Genomic DNA, 20,101 nt, shown 5'->3' with positions numbered 1-20,101 from the left:
TTTCCTGATCAGGGCCCACTTGAACATCTCAAAAGCGTCTCCATATAGCCCACCCATCTGTGGCCGTGTGATTTGTTTTTTTTTCACCTACATTTTTGAGGGCCGATAGCCGATAGCCCCTCCCTTCTATTTCCAGCTTTTGGTGTGTGTGTGTGTGTGTGTAACCCACATTTTGTCCTATACAAACATTTCATATTATTGCATTTATTGGAGACACTTGCAGATAAGGTTCATGAAATGATTAACTAATGCTTAACTGATACATTTTAATAGTTAAGCATTAGTTAATCATTTTTCTAATGCTGTAACATAAATGCCATTGACAATGAATGGACAATTTTGAGTGTTTGTGTAAACACAAACATTGCGTAAAACACAAACATTGAAGTCGAAGGTGAGGACGCAAATTCTGACTGGGCGGAATGAGATGATGTACGATGATACGTGCGAGCGCCCCTCACTTTGTGAATGTCATTATATATATATATATATATATATATATACACACACACACACACACACACACACACACACACACACACACACACACACAGATGTCTAGAAAAATCTGCTTCTCCACCATGGCTATTCTGGTGTTATTCATCGTTAATCTCCAACTACCGCCGTCACATTGTTCCTTCTCATCCTGATATTCCACTGATCTCCATCTTTCCAACAAACAGCTGTGACACAGTATGCCCCGGTACTGTTTCCTGTTGGCGTTCCGCCGCCAGCGGGACCTGGACAACGTCTCAACAACCTTAAACAGCAGCATGAACGTACCGTCGCTCGCTGTCGGGGTGGAAACCTTGTATGTCCAAAACCGTTATAGCGTTCAGGAAATGGAAGAAAAAAAAGAACCCGTGTTCCAACGGATCGCACTGTAGTTATTATTTAGTTTAAAGGATTATTTTTTTCACTTTCAGTTTTCAAGTTGCTCTGTTCAGTATTTTAGATATTTGATATTCATTTTAGCTGCCTCGCCCCATTCCTAATTCCTATACTATTCCTATGGAATTTGATGTTACAATGGCTTTGCTATTTGCCTCCAGTGGTTGCCACCATCGGTGAATGTGGGAAGTGAGGACGCTGGCGTTGACTGTTCGCCGCTTCACCTCCCAAGAATGAATGGACCATTGTAAAGCGCTTGAGGAGCATGAGTTAAGTCCGTTGCTCTCCCCAGGTTGGCGGAGGGTGTGTAGAGCCCAGGATCACAGTAGATAATTGACACAGGGGTGAAAAATGGGTTACAAAGTAAGCACGTATAGCGCATAGAAAAGTGCTATAAAAATGCAATCAGTTATAATTATTTATTATTATAAGAAGGGGACGGGGCAATTACAATGAGTATCAAATATCTAAAATACTGAATCAACCAACTTAAAAATTGTCGTGGGTGTTCACAAAAGCCTGAGTAGACGATGAAATTACCCTAAATTGAAAGTGAAATAAAACTATGTAACTACAGTATGTTCCTGTGTCCAATAAATACATTTTTACCAATCATTTCCCTCTATACCAGCAGTTAATTCCAATGAATTACACTGACCTCTCACTGTAATTTGGTGCACCAAACACCAAACACCAAACACTGGGCAATGTGTTTCTGCAGGTAAACGCCACCAAATTGCCACATTCACTGAGAGAAATGTCAAAGGAATAGCAAGAAAAAGCAGATCTACAAGCTCAGATCTGCTATTTTTGCCACTTGTGTGTGACACCGTAATATGACAAAGTATAGGACGTTCATTTATGGAAAATGAAAACTGAAAAAGTTTAAATATGGACATACAAGCTTTCTGCCTGACGGCAGCGGTATACACACATCCAGATGGATGTAGCACTGTCAAACACTCCCTGCACCGGTCTGGTGCCATGGGAACACATAAACAATGTGCTCCTGCTCAGATAACTGAGGGCTTTATTTTAAAACAGAGATAAGAAGCCATGTGTCGGAACAGGACAGACTCTCCTAGAGGTACAGTATACAAAAGGCCTGCCTGGACTGGGGGACATTGGGTGGGGCCAGTGTGTTCTCTCTCACCGAGTGGGAGACCACAAATGCAGATGTCTGAAAGACTCGGACCAAATAAAATGAATGCCGAGTAACAAGAACGTGATTTTCAAGCCAATAACTGTTAGTTGACATGACACTGACAGAGACATGTTACGTGTTTCTTAGCTATTTTTAAGGGGCGCTAGCCACTCCAACGTCTGACCTTTTGTTGTGACGTCTTTAAGCAGGGCCAAGTCTATGGACTTTAAATGTTTGCTTTAAGCAGGGCCCCACTCGTGACGCCATGTGGCAGCCAAGCCTACGGACTTTTAATGTATGCTTTAAGCAGCCCCCCCCCCCCCCCTGTTTTCAGCATGCCTGCCAGCATGTTTTTAGAAGAGGCCTTGAAAGAACAAGATCCTGGGCGGGTACCAGCAGCCAAAATGAGTTTTCTCAGGAGGGTGCAGGCTGACCTCCCTCCATCTCTCTTAGGCATTATAGTAAGAAGCTCAGTCAACTGGAAGTAGAGCTGCTGATACTTTACGTGGAAAGGAGCCAGAGGTTTTCCAGGCACGGGGCCAAGGACCAGGTGGGCAGCGTATCTCTACACTGGCCTATAGCTAAAGTCTATTACCTCTGCTCTGGTCTGTGACCCTACTCAAGAGAAGAAGATGGATGGATGGACGGACGGACGGACGAAGGCTTAAAGGTTAGAGAGACTTGTGCCTTTTGTGACTGGAAGGATGCCGGTTTGATACCCGGCACTGGCAGGACAAACATGGGTGATGAAATGACTCAACAACACCCTGGATAACCACTGTTGAAGTGACCTTGAACATGACAGACACATAACCGCAACTGCTGCTCACTCAGTGGCCAAATACTGTGGTTGTACTGTAGACGCGCGTGCGCGCATGCATGCGCAACGCGCGAGCGCGTGCGTGAGTGTGTGCGCGTGCGTGTCATACGAGGAAAAGTAAAAATAGTGAATCTACAAGCTGACGAAGCTTCACATCATGACGCCTTGTGATTTTTTTCTTTTATTTTTACAGTTGGAGACATTTTCTATATTAAATGACGCCAATTTCTATACATTGGGACACCATGTTGAAAGACGTTTAAGAAGCAGAAAGCCTTCACACTGTGATGTAACTTAACTGCCACGTCCAACATACATTACAGCCAAACCAGTGAATATAGTACTAATCCAACCATAACACAACTTCCTTAACCACTTGAACACGTCCCTATTCTGAGGCGAACAATGGCCGCAAATAGCTCATCTACAAGTTCACAGTGCTCGCTTGTAGATCAGCTGCCTATTTTTGGTGAATATATTTAGAGTAGAGCGAAAACAGGAAGGGGCCTAGTGGCCCATTTAGAACTGGGGCAGTCTCTAAAAAATGCCCTCTAAATCCTAATTTAAAGAATGTCACATTTATGTTGCTATAGCAATATCTAAAAAGGCATACGGTAGATGATGAGAGGTGATAACAACGTATAGGTTCAACAGGTCTAGACCAGCACTATAGAGCTCTTGGGAATCCTTTCAACATTGATAATGCCACCCGCCACTCGACTTCTAACTTTAGTTTTTATCTATAATTTAGTTTTTCTTTCTTATACACTATTAATTCATGTTATCATTGTCTTGTATTGCTGTGTTCGCACAGTCTTTGCAGAACCTATGTCCTACCAACATTTGGCTGCTTGCTTGTACCCGATAACATGACAACATGTAAGTACAACCGAACCAGTCACTTTGTCGCGGGCACTGAAAGTAAAGCATTCCTCACTGTGTTCCAGGAAGGAAAAAAAAAAGGCAGAATTTAGCCCCACTTCCGCTGCTCTGCTGATCCTGTGCCAGATCGCTCAACCTCATAATCTTCCGCTTAGCGGTCGGACGAGAACAAAGACATTGGTTGTCAGTGAAGTCTTTCTCTTATTCTGAAGAACAGGAGCTGTCTTCAGAGGGCTGAACGGAGCCACCGCCCCTCCGTGGAAGGGCTGTCACCATCACCACTGTGACTGGAGTTTTTTGTACTTTTCCCGTTTTCTATATGGACTACAATTCCCATAATTCTTTGGTGCACTGCTCCTCCTTGTGGATAGGGGGGAGAGCTGTCTTACTGTAGTCCAGGAAGGAAGTGAGCCCAGTGTCCATGACATCAGAGACAACAGGCTCACTGCTACAATCTAAAATATCTAAAACCACATATTACACACATAAATACCCCCAGGAAAGTGTTCTAAAGCTCCTAAACGTCATTAACATATATTCTTTTGCAAAAAGGGTGAAGTGTCCCTTTAACATTACTCTAATAGACCCCCAGGTGTGGTTAGAATATTGAAATGCATCTTCCCTGTGTATTTTTGTTTTCTCAAAAGGCCCAATCGAGGCCCAGGTCAAAAGACTCAATCGAAATGACAGCGATAGTGACATCACAATATCATCCCCTAACCCCTCATCCTTTATCATACAACTATACAGCTGTGGGTGCGGCTTCAGTTGAGGTGGATCACCACCCATCACCACCCACCAGGCAAACCAGGCATATACTTAATGAACCTGTGGGTGTGGCCACATAAAAAAATAATGCGTCGCGCCTGTCACAGACATGCGCAAAGCGAGTTCAGTCAGAAAACTCAGTGCAGTTGCTGGCGGCTGTCCATTAGGCCACCTCAACAGTCCATTCTCAGACCGCTCCATTTAATCTGGAGGTTTGCATTGCTCATTCCTGCTTGCGTTTCTACTATCATGCTGCTGCTATACTCTCACCACTGCTCAGACACTTCTGCTCACCACCTGTTGTTTTGGATCTGCTGTTTATGTACGGAGTCCCCATGTTTGGGACTTTATCAGAGTACATACAAAGCAGATCCAATTTATTGCCAAACCATAATAAATATATTCCTTTTATAATCAATAAAAATATATTATATCTAGTTGTCCTGACTGAAACATCACAAGTTCACCCGCAATCAATCACCCTCCCCACTCCGACATCTCACCTGTGAACGCGGCCAAGCCGGAGTCACCCCTGCAGGAATCGAACCCTAATCTAAAAGAACTTTGATCTTTATGGGTATTAACAAGACCAATTACAATCTTTAAATAAACATTTCCGGCCATGATGGAGAAAGACAGTGTTGGTAAAAAGATTATCTAATGCAGTGATTTTCAACAACAATTTCAGTCATTTCAGTTTTATATGCAACAGCCCACGGACCCCCACAATTTCCTGGGACACCAATTGTAAAGTATTCAGCGTCAATTTAAAGGTAAATTACGGATTAACTGTTTTCTTACCTTAATCCGATTATTATATCCAAGAAAGAGTGGTACATGTTACATAATTACATAACATCCAGAGCGCACCGCAGCTCTGACCGTGCATGGCGGATTTATTGCTAAATCCCTTTTTTTGGATCCGTCCGGGTCCATTTTGGACCCGCGGTGGTCCCTGAACCCGACATTGAGAACCATGCAGTCATCTAATGTTCTGGCTCAACAGCTTGTGCTTAATTGCCTGCTTTAATACTGCCTTTTAGAGGTGTTGTAAATGTACCTTGTTGTGATCCACCTGACTGAGTTGTCTGTATATTTTATGCTGACTGAATTTCAGCAGGGTTGAGTATCTGGACAGCAGCAGGGTCCTTGTACAGGTTGTTGCTGTCGGATGGAAACCTTGTATGTCTCAACCAATCGTTTTAACGAAAAAAACACAAAAAGTTGAAATAAGGAGAATTTGGAGATACAAGGTTTCTGCCCGACGGCAATTAAGTGATTTTTAATGATGAACAGGAGAACTTTGATAGGATTATTTAACTTGAACCATATTATACTTTGTTGTCTGGGTTTCCCCAGGGGGTCTGTACTCGGCTCCCTCCTGTTTTCCCCAATACACCAAATCTCTTGCCGGCTCCCTCTGTGTTAGTGTTGAAGTGTCCTTGAGAAAGACACTTAAACCCTTATTCTCAATGAGCACTAGGTCGGTGCCTTACCCTCCCACGTGTTAACGTGTGAATAAACGGGTGAACGATGTAATGCACATTGTAAAGAAAACTCTGCCAAGGACGGGGATTTGCTACCCCGCCCCGTAAAAACACCAGCAAGAGATCAACAAGACATTCAACACCTTAGCCCAGCCCAGGGAAAAGTGGGGTCTTCCATACCAAGACCATGAAGATGACCTGGAGCCAGTAGCAGAGAACAGCTCGAGACAGAGATGCCTATAGAGATGGCTTGTCGGTGGCCTATACACAAGTAACATTGTGAAGTTGCTAAATAAATGCACCATTTATGTGGTGAAACACTACTACTCCACAGCACCGGCGATAACGTTATTAAATGACATGATGCGTTTGTCGTCTCTCATGCCATCGCAGCGATGTGGTTCTGTTAACTATTCGTTGCGGCTCTCTCCAAACATTCCAGGAGCATTCCTTTGATCATGGGTGAGACAGAGAGGGCTACCGGGATGAGAGGGACCACAGAGGAGGTAGGTGGGGAGTTTTCTGGGGGGGGGGGTTGGGGTATTACAAGTTGTGAGTAGTTCAGGCTTGACCGAGGCAGGTATAGGATAACGACGTCACTGTGGGGTGGAAATCCTTGTATGTCCAAAACCGCCATATTTCAGGAAATGGAAAAAATAACCTGTGTTCCAATGGAGCCAAGTTGTACTAATTATTTAGTAGTCACAAGCTCAAGTTCTTGTTAATACTTTTCATTGGTCATTGCCATACAACAACGTATGGCATTAATTTAAGAAGAAAAACACGAAATGTGAAATTAAATATGCCCGACCGCAACGATATAAACAAAGCTGAATACAGGGGAGGAAGAGGAAGAGGATGAGGATGAGGATGAGGAGGATGAGGAAAAAGGCATCAGAGACAAAAGGCGGCGCCTGAACTAAACAGGAGATCAGCACAATACAGGAATACAGGGAGGAGGGAGGAAATGCTTCACATGGGGGGGGGGGGGGGGGGGCAAGTGAGCAAGATGGAGGGAGGACACACACACAGATGACCATTGGAGACAGGAGGGGCATGGTGAGGAGGGGGTCAGGGGACACGGAGAGGAAGGGTGGTGGGGACTCACAATCACAAACTGACATGCTGCCATACAAACATACCAGTGTGCGGTTTAAAAAGGTGATCACTTGAAATATCAACGTTGCAATGCTTGAATAGCTGATACCACACCCCTCTTGCCCTGAGTGCAAATAAAGGCAGGCACACACACACACACACACTTCTAAAAATACATCTCTGCCTCACGAATGAATAAGCAATAAGCATGCATCCCGCCATCTGTCTCCCAACTTTGTCATCAGTGTCATATAATGATTCAAGCACTAATTTAGCCACATTAACAAGTTTTAAATGTCAGGTGCTATAGGCTATAGGCCCAACGCTCAAGTGTATTGCAGACAGATTTCCTTCCTAAATATCAAAAGTCAACATACAAATATGCTCTAGTTTGAACGGACACAAATCGACTGCGGGTGCTGGTCAGGAGTCATCCTTATCATAAGAGTCCATCTGTAGACAGTGTAGGCTATACTGTGGCCACAAGCTTCCTAAAAAACACTTCCAGTAGCAGGGTCTGACTGTCTCATCAAAGCAACGGGAGCCTGACACAGTCAAGTGCTATACCTGTGTGCTGTATATTGATCCAAAACACAGCTCAAAAACATCACACTGTGTGCGCGTGTGCCTGTGTTACAAACATGGTTGCATGCCAAAAGACCTGCCAGTGTAGGTCTGTCGGGAACAGATCCCCACTGACAGAAAGCAGGACTGAGCTGGTTCCTGAGTCCTGACTACAGTGGATCCGTTTGGACTGCAGCCACCCACAAGAAATAACTAAACATGGAAACCATCAGACATCGCCGTTACTTATGTCTCAAAAACCGGAGAAAACTGACAACTGCAATTAGCCTAAGCGTCATGACATCTCATCATGGTAATTTTTTAACTGAACGTAAGGCCTACAAATTATACGCTCTTCCGAAGATTCATTCATTCAGACATTTACTAGTTAGACAGAAAAACAGGAAAGGAAAAGGAGAAAATGATTTTTCATTCCTCAAGTCCAGTCACAACAGCAGCATACCCTACCACTTATTGTCTTATTCAAACTTATATCCATTCAAATCCCGTTAAAAATAAACATAACACGCTCCAAAGTCTTAAGCCATGTATGCTGCTTATTAAGTTAAAGCGCAGTAGGCTCGATGAGATCATGTAAAAGGTCAGTTGATGGCATCATCCACCAAAACTCTTTTTAATTAGACTATGAAATTATAATATAATTCACAATAATATTCCAAGACTTCACTTCAAGAGATGAAAGAATATGTTGGTATAGAGAGCCTAAATGCTTGAATTCCATTCAATTTGAATGTGAGAATTTCTTACTTTTTTTCTTTTTTTGTACATGAAAGTCTGAACAAGGAGCCGAGTGTGCATCACATGTTTGCAGTTTGCACCAGGCTGAAACCAAAGAGCAACCGGGGGCACATAAACACCACAGAAAACTTTATTCTGCACTACAGTAGCGTATAGCATTGATACGCAAGCTTACATCAGACAGCATGTAAAATTAGTAATTACAGTAAAAACGCTATCGTTTCACAACCCCCACCACCACCACTCACTCACCTCCCCAGGTACAAGTATTCAACACCATGAAAAGTCCCACGAACGCCTTCTTTAGTAAAGCCATGGTGCGTGTGGTGCTTGTTGTTTGGGTTGTTGCCTGCTGCTGAGTGCTGCTCCTGTCCTGCCGAGTGTGTGTGAGGGGGAGTGAGAGAGAGAAGAGAGGCGTGAAAGAGAGAGAGAGAGAGAGAGAGAGACGGAGGCGGCTGGCTCGTCCCTCCTGGCAAGATGAAGAGGAGCGAGCGACGCGACGGTGCGTAAAAAGGAGGAAGATGTACAGTGGAGTGGAGTCAGTGGACTGGAGAGGCAGAGATAGATAGAAAATAAATGCAGAATGGTCTGTTGGTAGGTGGAACTTCCCTGCTTAGACCAGAGCGTGAGGACGGGGAGGAGTTGCCTGTTGCCTAGCCTAGTGTTTAATGTAAATATAATAGGCTATACTGACTCCATCCATCCACGACCGATGGTGTCACTTGCTGACAAAAGCAGATAAAGCTCCACAGCACCACTTTGACGACAACACTTAATTGTGTGGCTGCTGCGCAGTGCGTCTTGTGCGCAATTGTTGGCTGACTTAATTATCTCTAATGAGTGACAGCTTGACCGTATAGGCTACATGTTCTAATTTATAACGATTATCACGCAGAAGCTTGTGATAGTTTAGTTTCACTGAATGATACGATGATGATGATGATCAGGAGATTTAAAGAATTAGTGCCGGACGTCATGGCCATGATTGTAAATCAAGTTTGGCAAGGTTTTTTCACACATTAACCTTGAATAGACCTACACACTTTTGTGTGTGTGTGTGTGTGTGTGTGTGTGTGTGTGTGTGCGCGCGTGCCTTTTTGTAGGTCTGTTTCTGCATTTGTTGCTATAGTGTGGGAGATGAGGGGGCAAGTATAGCTCCTGGTGGAGTTGATTTTGCTGATTGAAATACTGTAACCCGGCCCTCCAACTGTATACCCATTTTCAACAGTTTTTGAGCGGTGCCTAACCAATTACACAGCAATCTGTCTCTGTGTCTATCTGTATGTCTGTCTGTCTGTACAGTATATTATACTGTCTGAGCACAGACAGCTGCAACACTAAAGTGGCCAGTAGAGTACAGCACAGAGTATAGTGGCCCGAGTACACTATAGTACGAGCCCTGGGCCATTCCTAGGGCTCTGGATGTTCCGGGGACCCCTGGGGACCCCCACCACGGACCCCCATATGGAACTCTGTCATTTCTCAACCGTTTTGGACACAGGGTGACACGCCGGAACCAGGCTGGCCCCCGGGCGGAGTGGGCGTGTTCCTGGGGGTCTGGATGTTCCGGGGATCCCCTGGCGACCCCCACACAGAAATTCTGTCATTTCTCGACCGTTTCAGATGGCTCGCCGGAACCGGGCAGACACCCTGGGCGCGTTCATGTGGGTCTGGAAGTTTCCAGTTTCCGGGACACCCACACGGAGTTAGACCACCAATCACGGGTGTGGTTTTTTATTTTGACACTTTCTTAATTCTGCTCAATCTTTTTTGGACTGATTGCTGCTTGACCATTAGCAAGGAAGTCCCCTTTGAGATCTGTAGCCTGTTTGCCACATGAATTGAATTGAATTGAATTGAATTGAATTGAATTGAATTGAATTGAATTGAATTGAAGGCTGCTCAGATGGTCATGAATGATGAACGCTCAGGGGAGTGGCTGTTAAGTGTCCTGATCAGAGACACTTAGGAACATAAAGGTCTTTTCAGACGGGGAGCGAGTGACGCAGGTGTTGTCGTCTGGATCAGCGACAGGTCTGCTCATGAGGGGCGTGAAAATACGTTTGCGTAATCGCCCCTCAACCTCAATCGCCCCCCGTCTGAAAAAGCCTTAAGACCTGGGGGTGAACCGGTGAACTTCCATTTAGCAGACAGCCCCTCGATCAGTCATGTACAGCCTCCCCTTGTACACTGGCACTTGGCACTGTTATGACGACTGCTCACAGCTGCTGCTGCAGACAGCAATTAGGGATGTTATGTCCTGTTAGCCATGTGGAGCATGATGACATTTGAAATGTGTCTTCCTAGTAACAGAGTTCTATTCTGTACACAGTACAGGTGTAAGGAAAACAACAACACTGCATATCATCAGAATCAAAAGTCGGTTTTGTGCATAGTTCAGACCGTGTAATATAATTTAAAAAAAAGATGGTCTAAGAAAGTCAGCCTAACGGCATTGCTTGTCATCGACATTATCAGGTCGCTGGGCAACACTCATGCCTTGCATGTTGACAGACTCATGCCATGCCTCAGCAACCTGACGGCTGTCGGGTGGAAACTGTTCCTTAGCCTGGTGGTGCTGCTCTTGATACTGCTTGTAACAGAGTTCTACACAGCTAGGTATAAGGAAAACAACAAGCCTGCATACACTACTATACAGTGCCACGTGCTTTCTATCTGTGTAAAACTGTTCCAGTGGCTATAGGTTGTGCCATGCAGTGACAGTATTTGTTCACCTGCAGAGAGCACACACAGGGCTGCCCACACACACACACACACACACACACACACACACACACACACAAGAACATACAAACACACACTGACACACACGCACACGCACGCACGAACGTGCGCACGCACGCGGCAGAAAGTACTATCTCGTTTTGATTGCAGGAGAACTGAGAAACAGCTCATAGTTCACATACGTTACTGAGCACTGTTAGCAGTACCTGAACTGTCCTGCTTCATGTTCCCTGTTAGCTGACCTGTGTTACAATGGGAGCTCATCCAGCACGCCACAGAGTGACACATGGAGAGTCACTTTGTCTTGGCAGTACATGAAATGGAACAGATGTGACACACACGCACGCACATATGCATGCACACGCGCACGCATGAACACACACACACACACACACGGAAAAGATGACAGACTATTCTCCAAAGCTGAAGATAATGATTGCACGCACTGTTCAAACTAAAAACAAGTGTCCTTTGAGCGTTTGGTTGTATTTTTGCCCCCCCACGACATCACGACGTGCACGTGTCGATTTATAGGAGTTTATATATATATAAGCTCACAACACATGGCATTGTGAGCTTGTACAATGGCTATTCTTGAAAAACGTTTGAACATTTTCGCACCAAGGTTAAAGTGATTAATATTGGATAGTTCATGGAAAAACTGGTCACGCTTAATCTTCCATTTCAAGCTAATTTGATTTCATAAAGTTTATATAGCAAATGTGGGATTTGCTCCAATGTGTTCCCTGCTGCTCTTTCTATTTCAAGCCTCCAGATATGTTTTATTTATTTATTTACATTTTGGTGGTAACCGAATAGGCCGTGAGAGAGAGAGAGCTCCAGAACCCCCCCCCCCCCCCCCCCCAACCCCCCTTCCTTCCAGAGTGAACTAAAAAGCCCTGTGAGGTAAGGATGGGTATCTTCTATATAAACAAGATTAACACTCAACAAGGCTTGGAAAGAGTGGTGACAATTCCATTCCTACAAAATTATGTCTGCCAATTCCCCCCCCCCCGTCTGTGGTCAGAGGCAGACTGGGTGTTAAACACACACATGATGCCACAAACACATGACACACACACACACACACACGTCACGATGTCGATGTTTTTTAACGTTAGGAGTATGAACAAACTATTACACACAGATACTAAATGTAATATCTTTATTGTATAGGAAGTATAGGAACCTTGCACACAGCACCTTCAAGGAAGTTTGCTAGGACAAACTTTGTTATGGTCTTACTTTTGCTGCTTTTCTTTGATTACTGCGGTATTCCTTTTTTAGTTGTTTCTGTTTATTATTATTGCTGCTCCAATGTCTGAGGAACCAGCACAAAATGATCGTACGTAGATATTAACAATAAAAAAATCTTTAATCTGTGAACTATCTCAGGAGATTGTGGAAGGGAGCATTGGTGTGAACATTCTTTTTGCATTCACCAGACATCAGTGCTACTCTATTTTCCTACCCCTCCTAAAGGCCGTCAGAGGAGGGATCTGTTTGTGGAGACACAGACACTGGTGTTCTGTTTTGGTGGAAATATGTGGCCAATACTGATAAAGCACCACAGCACACAGTACAGCCGTTCACAGTCTCTCACTCTCTGTCTCTCTGTCTTTCACTTCCTCTCTCTCTCTCTCTCTCTCTCTCTCTTTATCTCTCCAGCCCCCCATCTCTCTTTTATAGTGTTCTGTAACTAATCCATTGGGTCAGAAAGTCTCAATGTACTGGTACCACAGATAGACAGTAAACAATGTACTGGTACCACAGATAGTAAACAATGATTGAGGTTTATACTGATAAACAAAAGTGATTTACGTGATACGTTGTAGGGTATAGGCTATGGCACTTTTCCTGGTAGCCATCAAGCCATGGATTAGAGTTGTGACTTGTAGATTTCCTATTTATATTATCGTGTGCAGTCGGTTTACGGTGCTTATACTCTGTTTATAAAAACAGAGGCTTCTGGAGTGACAGTATGACACAGTAACCACCCATTATAGTTGCTTCCATTGTGGCTTCATGCTCAGCAAAGTAAGTAAATAAGCTCAGCAAAAAACACTGAAAAATAAATACCACCTTTGAAAGTAAACAAGAATGTTGATATTTCACTTCCATTTGAGCACGACTAAAGTCCTCGTGGTCACCAGCCGTGGCTGTCTCCAAAATAATTATCTACTCAAAGTCAGTAAATGACATAGAACTATAGTCTATTTCACAGCTGCTGTGTGGCATAGACGTACTGTTCATATACATACTCTGGACTGGTGGTGGTTGGGTGTGGGGGCGGGTGTGTGTGTGTGTGTGTGTGTGTGGGGGGGGGGTCTGAGGGGGGCTTCAAATTGCCTTCTCAAAATTCTCTGTGGACATATTGTAAGAATGTCTGCTTTTAAACGTTCATATGATCCATCCTGAACAGGGACTTTGGGAATATCGGAGGCAGCTGGTATGCGAGTGAGACGATGAAAAAGGAAAACAGTAGAGCAGGAAAAGCATGCATGGGACCCTCCGGACCCCTCCCCCATCGAGTTCCCACTTCCCAGGGATCGCCGAGGGCCCCTAAAACACACTCCGCTGATGTAACCACCTGGATATGAACCCTGGTCTTCAGCGTGGGAAACCAAAAAGGGGACAAGGGAGATATTAGGTTTCTGGTATCCAGGCGGGGCTATGCCCCAATAATCCCAATCCCAATAATCGAATCCCAATGGAATCAAACCCTAGCTGCTCTCTGCCGTGGAAAACCACTCTTCCGAAAGGGAATCACTCCTTGCCAAGGGAGTTAGTATAGGTGATATGAGGAAAAATACTAATACATCTCTCACAGATCCTGAATCTATAATTAAATAAGGATGTTAAGTGAAGTTTTTTTTTCATTTTAACCACATAATTCCCCATTCTGGGGGTGAACCTTCGGCCAAAAATAGAGGAATAGCTGATCTACAAGTTCACAACGCATTGCGAGTAATGTAGATGTAGTATTTTCCACAGAGACATTTGGTGTAGAGGGGGAGAAAAGGAGGCGGCCTATATACGGCCTGGGTGACTCTGGTCAACACAGCATAATATAGGATTTAAGTGGCTAAGCATTTGGCCTTTATTGTTTCGAGGCAACGCATTAAAGTTTTACCATTGTTCTTGGCTCTGTTAATGTCCTCCCCTGACGCACTGGCCAGCATATATGTCCCTGTGTTCCATACCACTCCTGTGTTCCATATACCACTCTGATTGATGATTACTTCACAGCTTCTGTTTATCTCCACGCCATGTTCTAAGAAGAGCCAGGAGGAGGAAGGAAAGAGAGGAAAATAAGTCATTCTTTCCAAGCCACCGTTCAAGGCCAGACGTAGAGAGCAAGTTGTTTTGGGGGGGGGGGGGGCGCCTGGCCGGAATGAGAGACGGCCATTGTCCAGCATACCCCAATGGATTGTGGGGGGTGGGGGTGGGGTCTAGCGTGCGCTAGGATGGCGAGGGGACTCGGGGGCCGAGTCGAGTGGGAGAGAAATTTGAATTTCTGCAAGGCTCCGTCACAATAACGGGGCTTGTGACAAAGACACACTTTGATATGTCCCGTGGGTCAAGAACTGAACATTGTTGTCTCCATGGTGATTATACAGTATACAGTAATAGTGGGTATTAATCATAAAGAATCCTCCTACTGACATGTCTCACAGACAGCTGTTGGGAGTTACGTATAGAAGAGGAGCTGAAAGATGCATTTTATTGTGCGTTTTATCCCTTCCTGAAGCAGGCTTTATAACACAATTTACCATTGGCAAATTGCTTGATTAGATAAAAGAGGAGATAACATCCTTTAAAAGGGAACGGTTGTCCATGAGTCTTTCTTTTGATTACTGCGATGAAAGTCTTGATATAATATAATCATGATACAATATTAATATAATGATAATGGCCTCAAGACAGCCACTGAGGCACTTTTCATTGCACAGTTAAAAGAGTATGCGATTTGAATGGACTCCACTGTGTGTGTGTGTGTGTGTGTGTGTGTGTGTGTGTGTGTGTGTGTGTGTGTGTGTGTGTGTGTGTGTGTGTGTGTGGGCACATACATGCGAGGGGGGGTCGGGTAGATGCAGTGATATCACACAGGACATTGTACACAGTTACGAGCCAGTGAGGAAGTAGAACCCCTGAAACACTGAGGGAGACCCTGTGCAGCAGCCAGCTGCCAGTGGCAGGTCCTGGGAAGGCGACTTTCACAGAACTCACGTGACGTCACCCCGGGCTGCATGGGGGACTTCCACAGTGAGACCTGACCTCTGAACACCCTCCGACAGCCTGGAAGCAAAGTTCACCAGCCATGTCTGTCTGTCTGTCTGTACGTACAGTAGCCATAGCACGTCTCATATAGCAGAGGGGGAGTGCATTCCATACACCATGAGGGAACCTTAGGCAACCTTCTGCACGGGTGCCAACATTGGCACAGGGGCGGGTGAATGGGTGATCACAGGCACACTGGCATATGTGTATTTTTTTATGGAGGGACAGACAGTATAGGCCGACAGGAAATGGGGAGAGAGATGGGGGGGGGGGGGGGGGGGGGGGAAGACATACAATAAAGGCTGTTGCGATCGGGAGTCGAACCCGTCTCGTGACACATCACGCCACCATATGGCCGTCTCCATATATGAAGATCACAACACTGAACTCATCAAACCCTGGATAGCCATACATGGAGAACTCTGGACCTCCTAGATCTGCATATATGGACCAGCAACTGACCTCAAACACTTAGATCTCCATATATGGAGCTGACCTGTTCTGATATTCCATAAGTTGATCCCTCCCCATCCATCCTTCCTCTTCGATGTCTCCCTTTTGGCTGATACATGTCCATTCAAACTCTAGACAGGCCCGCCCCAAAGTTATTAGTAGAGTTCTCAACAGGCCCGAAAATTAAGGCCAGGCCCTACATGGGCCCTCATCAAACCCTGTACACTCAAGACACTGCCCCCGCTGCCACCCTTGGATCTCCATATATGGAGCCGACCTGTTCCGACATTCCATATGTTGATCTGACCTCATCAAACCCTGTACACTCAAGACACTGCCCTCGCTGCCACCCTTAGATCTCCATATATGGAGCCGACACACTCCATATATATGGCCAGTACAGAATTCATTCCATATCTTGATCTGACCCCCATCCCAAAGCGACAGTGCTTGCCCAGCAGTCTGCCAGGCCCATCACCCAGGCGGATGCGTGCATGAGACATCGTAAGGTCGCTTCTTGCCCTCAGGGCTTCTTACTGGTACAGTATACTGTATATGTGGCTGGTATAGAGATGTCAGACATTGCGCAACACTCAAGAGATAATACTTGGACCTCTTAAGCTATACGCCCGTGGCTGTTGTATATACGATAAGAGGATTGGCTGATTTGGGCCTTTTGTGAAATTGGCTTTAGCTTTTTGTGAAATTGTGATTGGCCAGAATGAGACGATATATGACGACGTATATGATGACAAAACCTTTTGTCAGTTATACATTAAGTCAGCTCACATCTATATACAAATTAATCCTGCACATCATTCTACGTTCATTCATATACTACCAAATTTGAATGGGGAGAGAGTCTGGAAGATGTGGGTTATTGTCGAGTCTAAAGTTCATTACATCCTGATGTGGAAAAAAAAAAAAATAGTTGGTGTAGGGGATAAGCGCTTATCTAACCCCTACACCAACTTTATTTGTATTGACGACGTCAGGCGATGATTCAACCATGTACAGGACTAGAGGCATGGCAGGCAACAAGCCACATACCCACAGTCGAGTCAACTGATCCTTATCTTGCCTCACCACTGTCACCATCAATGGCATCTCAGTTCTGTGGGGCAGCACCACCGCACCACAGATATAGCTGATGATGGTGTTGTGCTGCAACACCTCGTGAGCTTGTAGATCAGCTATTTTTGCGTGCAACCAGATATAAATCAGGCGGAACTATTTGCGTCAAACCAGAGAGAGAGCGCAAACCAGGTGAAAGCTTTCCCTATAGGCTACCATCGCCTATCATTAAACTTGTGTGTGTGCGTGTGCGAGTGAGCTTGTGTGTGTGTGTGTGTGTGTGTGTGTGTGTGTGTGACACTGTGTGCACACGTGTGCGTGCGTGCATGTGGCACCAGCTAAAAACACCAAAGCACTAAAAATATATATATACACATTTACCAATCAAATACAAGTGATAAAGTGCAGGGGGAATTAGTGGGTGAGTCCATCAGGCTTCTACTTCATTCTGTCGACACTGTAACACACGAGGGCAGCAACCAGTTCATCCGTTCCACAATCATTTACTCTAGTGATTCTAGATAGGTTCTACGTTGGCATTTGGCAACACTACAGAGCACTGAGAGCAGGTACTTACCCTGGGCCCTTCTGATGATGGCGTTTAGTGTTGCGGCCTCTCTACTCTCTCCTCCGTCCCCCCCTGAACTTGAACAAACTCTGAGGAGTCATCTCGTCTCATCCTCTCGCCTCTGGTGGTCACTCTCGTGGTCGTGGCGCTTATAGAGTCGAGCATGGCTACCACTGGCCCCCCACGGGGGTCGTGGTCGTGGCACTAGCCCTTCTATTGTCGACGTCATGGCTGCGTCTTGGCCCCCAGTGATGGTCACTTCCCTCTTCTCACCTTCCTTCAACCTTCCTTCTGGTTCTGCAGTCCTCTTCCCTGCTTGTCTCTCTCCAAACACTCTGAGTCTGTTAGGGCTCCTCATCACTGAGTAGACACACACATACACACAAGGTGCAAGTCATCAGCTGCAGGTCCTCATTACTCAGTGGGATATTTAGCCAGTCAATGGAAAGAAAATCATGCAACTCAACACAAAGGAAAATATTAAGCAAACAACTAAAATCACTCGACAATAATCAATAATGCAAAATATACAAAACACAGCTAACACAAAATCACAAAAACCAAAACACAACACATCGAAATGTCCGCTGGCTGACATGCACGTGCGTGCGTGAGAGGGCTGAGGCCATGCACACAGTCAAATCGTCAGTTGTTAGTTTATCCATTTATGTCTCAAAGAATGCACAAATGTCACCAGAACGGACCAGAACGGACCCGTACCGTAACTGTGGAGAGGGTCAGTACGTGGGGGTAGGATGTGAGACCTGTGGGGTCAGACATTCGACGTGGCCCCTGTAAAACCCGGAGCAGGAACACAGGGGGTTTATGGACTCTCCAGATGGCCTCGGTTAAGACCTCACATCTGAACTTTACACACATGTGTTGTCATGTACAGTATATATATGGACAATCAAAAGCAGTTGGAAACTTGGAATTGTTTCATTTTAATGTTGATGTGGCACACATGTGGCTATAATCAAGAACATGAAAACATGACAGTTCATATCAAAAAGGTTGTTATAGTCACTCAAGTGACTTCTGCTGCCTAGATCTGTCTGTCTGTCTGTCTGTCTGTCTGTCTCACACGCACGCACGCACGCTTCCAAATTTGTCACTTCTGTCTATGATCTAGGCTTAGTTATATTATCCCACCCTCAATGTCTTCACATATTATTCAGGCACATTTCAGCCACCTCTTTTGCCCATTATGGCCCACTCTATGCAACCACCTATGGTAACATCATTCTAATCTACAGGCCACAGGTTAATGTCTACTGTTAAAGCAGACATAACAATTCCCAAACGTCCCCTCCACCCTGACAAAGATCTTCCTCGCACACCTGGCTGACGATGATGGAAGCTTTAAATAACTTTAACCCCAGCATCCACATTGTGGGGAACGTTTCGCTGAAAATAGCCAATATTGACAAGCTCAGTTGTGATTGTGATCTGATATTTTCAGCAAAAGTGTTCCCCACAATAACTGAAAAGACACTAGTATAGAATAGAGCCCTGAGGGACTCCGCTCAACCATATGGGGTTTATACGTGCTTAATGAATTAATCATGGCTCTACAGGTTCTCAAACACGAAGAACATGTAAGCTCCAGGCCTCATAGTCAGGTTCAAAACACACAACCTTCTTTTTGTGGAGAATTGATGCAAAAATAATGAGTGAACCACCATGGCCGGGGGTGGAGGTGTGGCTATACTGCCACCAACAGCTCAGGTCAGAGGGGAGGAGGTCAAAACAGCGGCAATGTTAAGAGAAAGCTGGAAGCGTTTGAGACAGTGGGGGAGTTTAGAGAATACAGGGGAAGAAATAGTGAGGTAAGTCCCTCCTATACATATGATAAAGTATTCAAGATGGTGATGAAAGTGGGAGGGAGAGAGAGAGGGGAGAGACGAAAGAGACGGAGGAGCAGGACGGAGCAGAAAGGGATGATGGTGGGCCTTCACAAACACAGCCCTCTAGACTCGGCCCTTAAAACAAATTAATGCCGTTGTCATAGCCTTCTTCATCCATGCCCTCATCTCCTCCCGCCTAGATTTTTGCCAAATACATATCATTTTGATATGAAAGGTTTGCTTTGCGTAGCGTTAGTCCGACGTCCCAATAATCCAACACCCATAAATACCCAATTGCACCACTACCCAAAATTCTGGCATACTATTTGTATATATATTTTTTGTTCCCCAACCCCTGGCCCACACATGTAAAGCGTCTTTGAGTGTCATGAAAAGCTCTATATAAATCCCAGATATTATTATTATTATTACTAACCCTAACCCTAAAACCTAACCCTAACCGCATGTGGAAGCCACGGGTGAGTCTTAACCAGCCACGTAGTCGGACTGAAGGGATGTCGGACTAGCGCTCGTACGCCCCCCCCCCGTTTTTCAGTTAATGGTTCTATCTGAACTTCTACATTGATCCCATAAAGGTGCCAAAAACATTACAGCATTATTGTGAAATTCATATTCAACAAGGTTAAATAAATTACACCTTTGTATAGTTCAAGATCACAGTTCAAATGTACATGAACACATGCACAGCCAGGTGATGCT

The 20,101-nt window shown here is 45.0% G+C and overlaps 1 protein-coding gene across 4 annotated transcripts in view; it reads right to left on the bottom strand.

The window, feature by feature from the left end:
• LOC308321169 (cell surface glycoprotein MUC18-like) overlaps positions 1–8,821 on the bottom strand; it is an 83,858-nt gene extending 75,037 nt beyond the window's left edge. For all 4 annotated transcript variants that reach the window (XM_080772005.1, XM_080772004.1, XM_080772006.1 and 1 more), the window contains exon 1: positions 8,666–8,821. In XM_080772005.1, coding sequence (XP_080628131.1) covers positions 8,666–8,729 — 64 coding nt within the window. In that variant the 5' untranslated portion in view covers positions 8,730–8,821. The remainder of the gene's footprint in view (positions 1–8,665) is intronic.
• Between the last annotated feature and the right edge of the window lie 11,280 nt (positions 8,822–20,101).

Source organism: Protomyctophum bolini (genome assembly GCF_963924005.1).
Source record: "Protomyctophum bolini genome assembly, chromosome: 9".
NCBI lineage: Eukaryota > Metazoa > Chordata > Actinopteri > Myctophiformes > Myctophidae > Protomyctophum > Protomyctophum bolini.
This window is presented reverse-complemented; position numbering and strand designations above follow the sequence as displayed.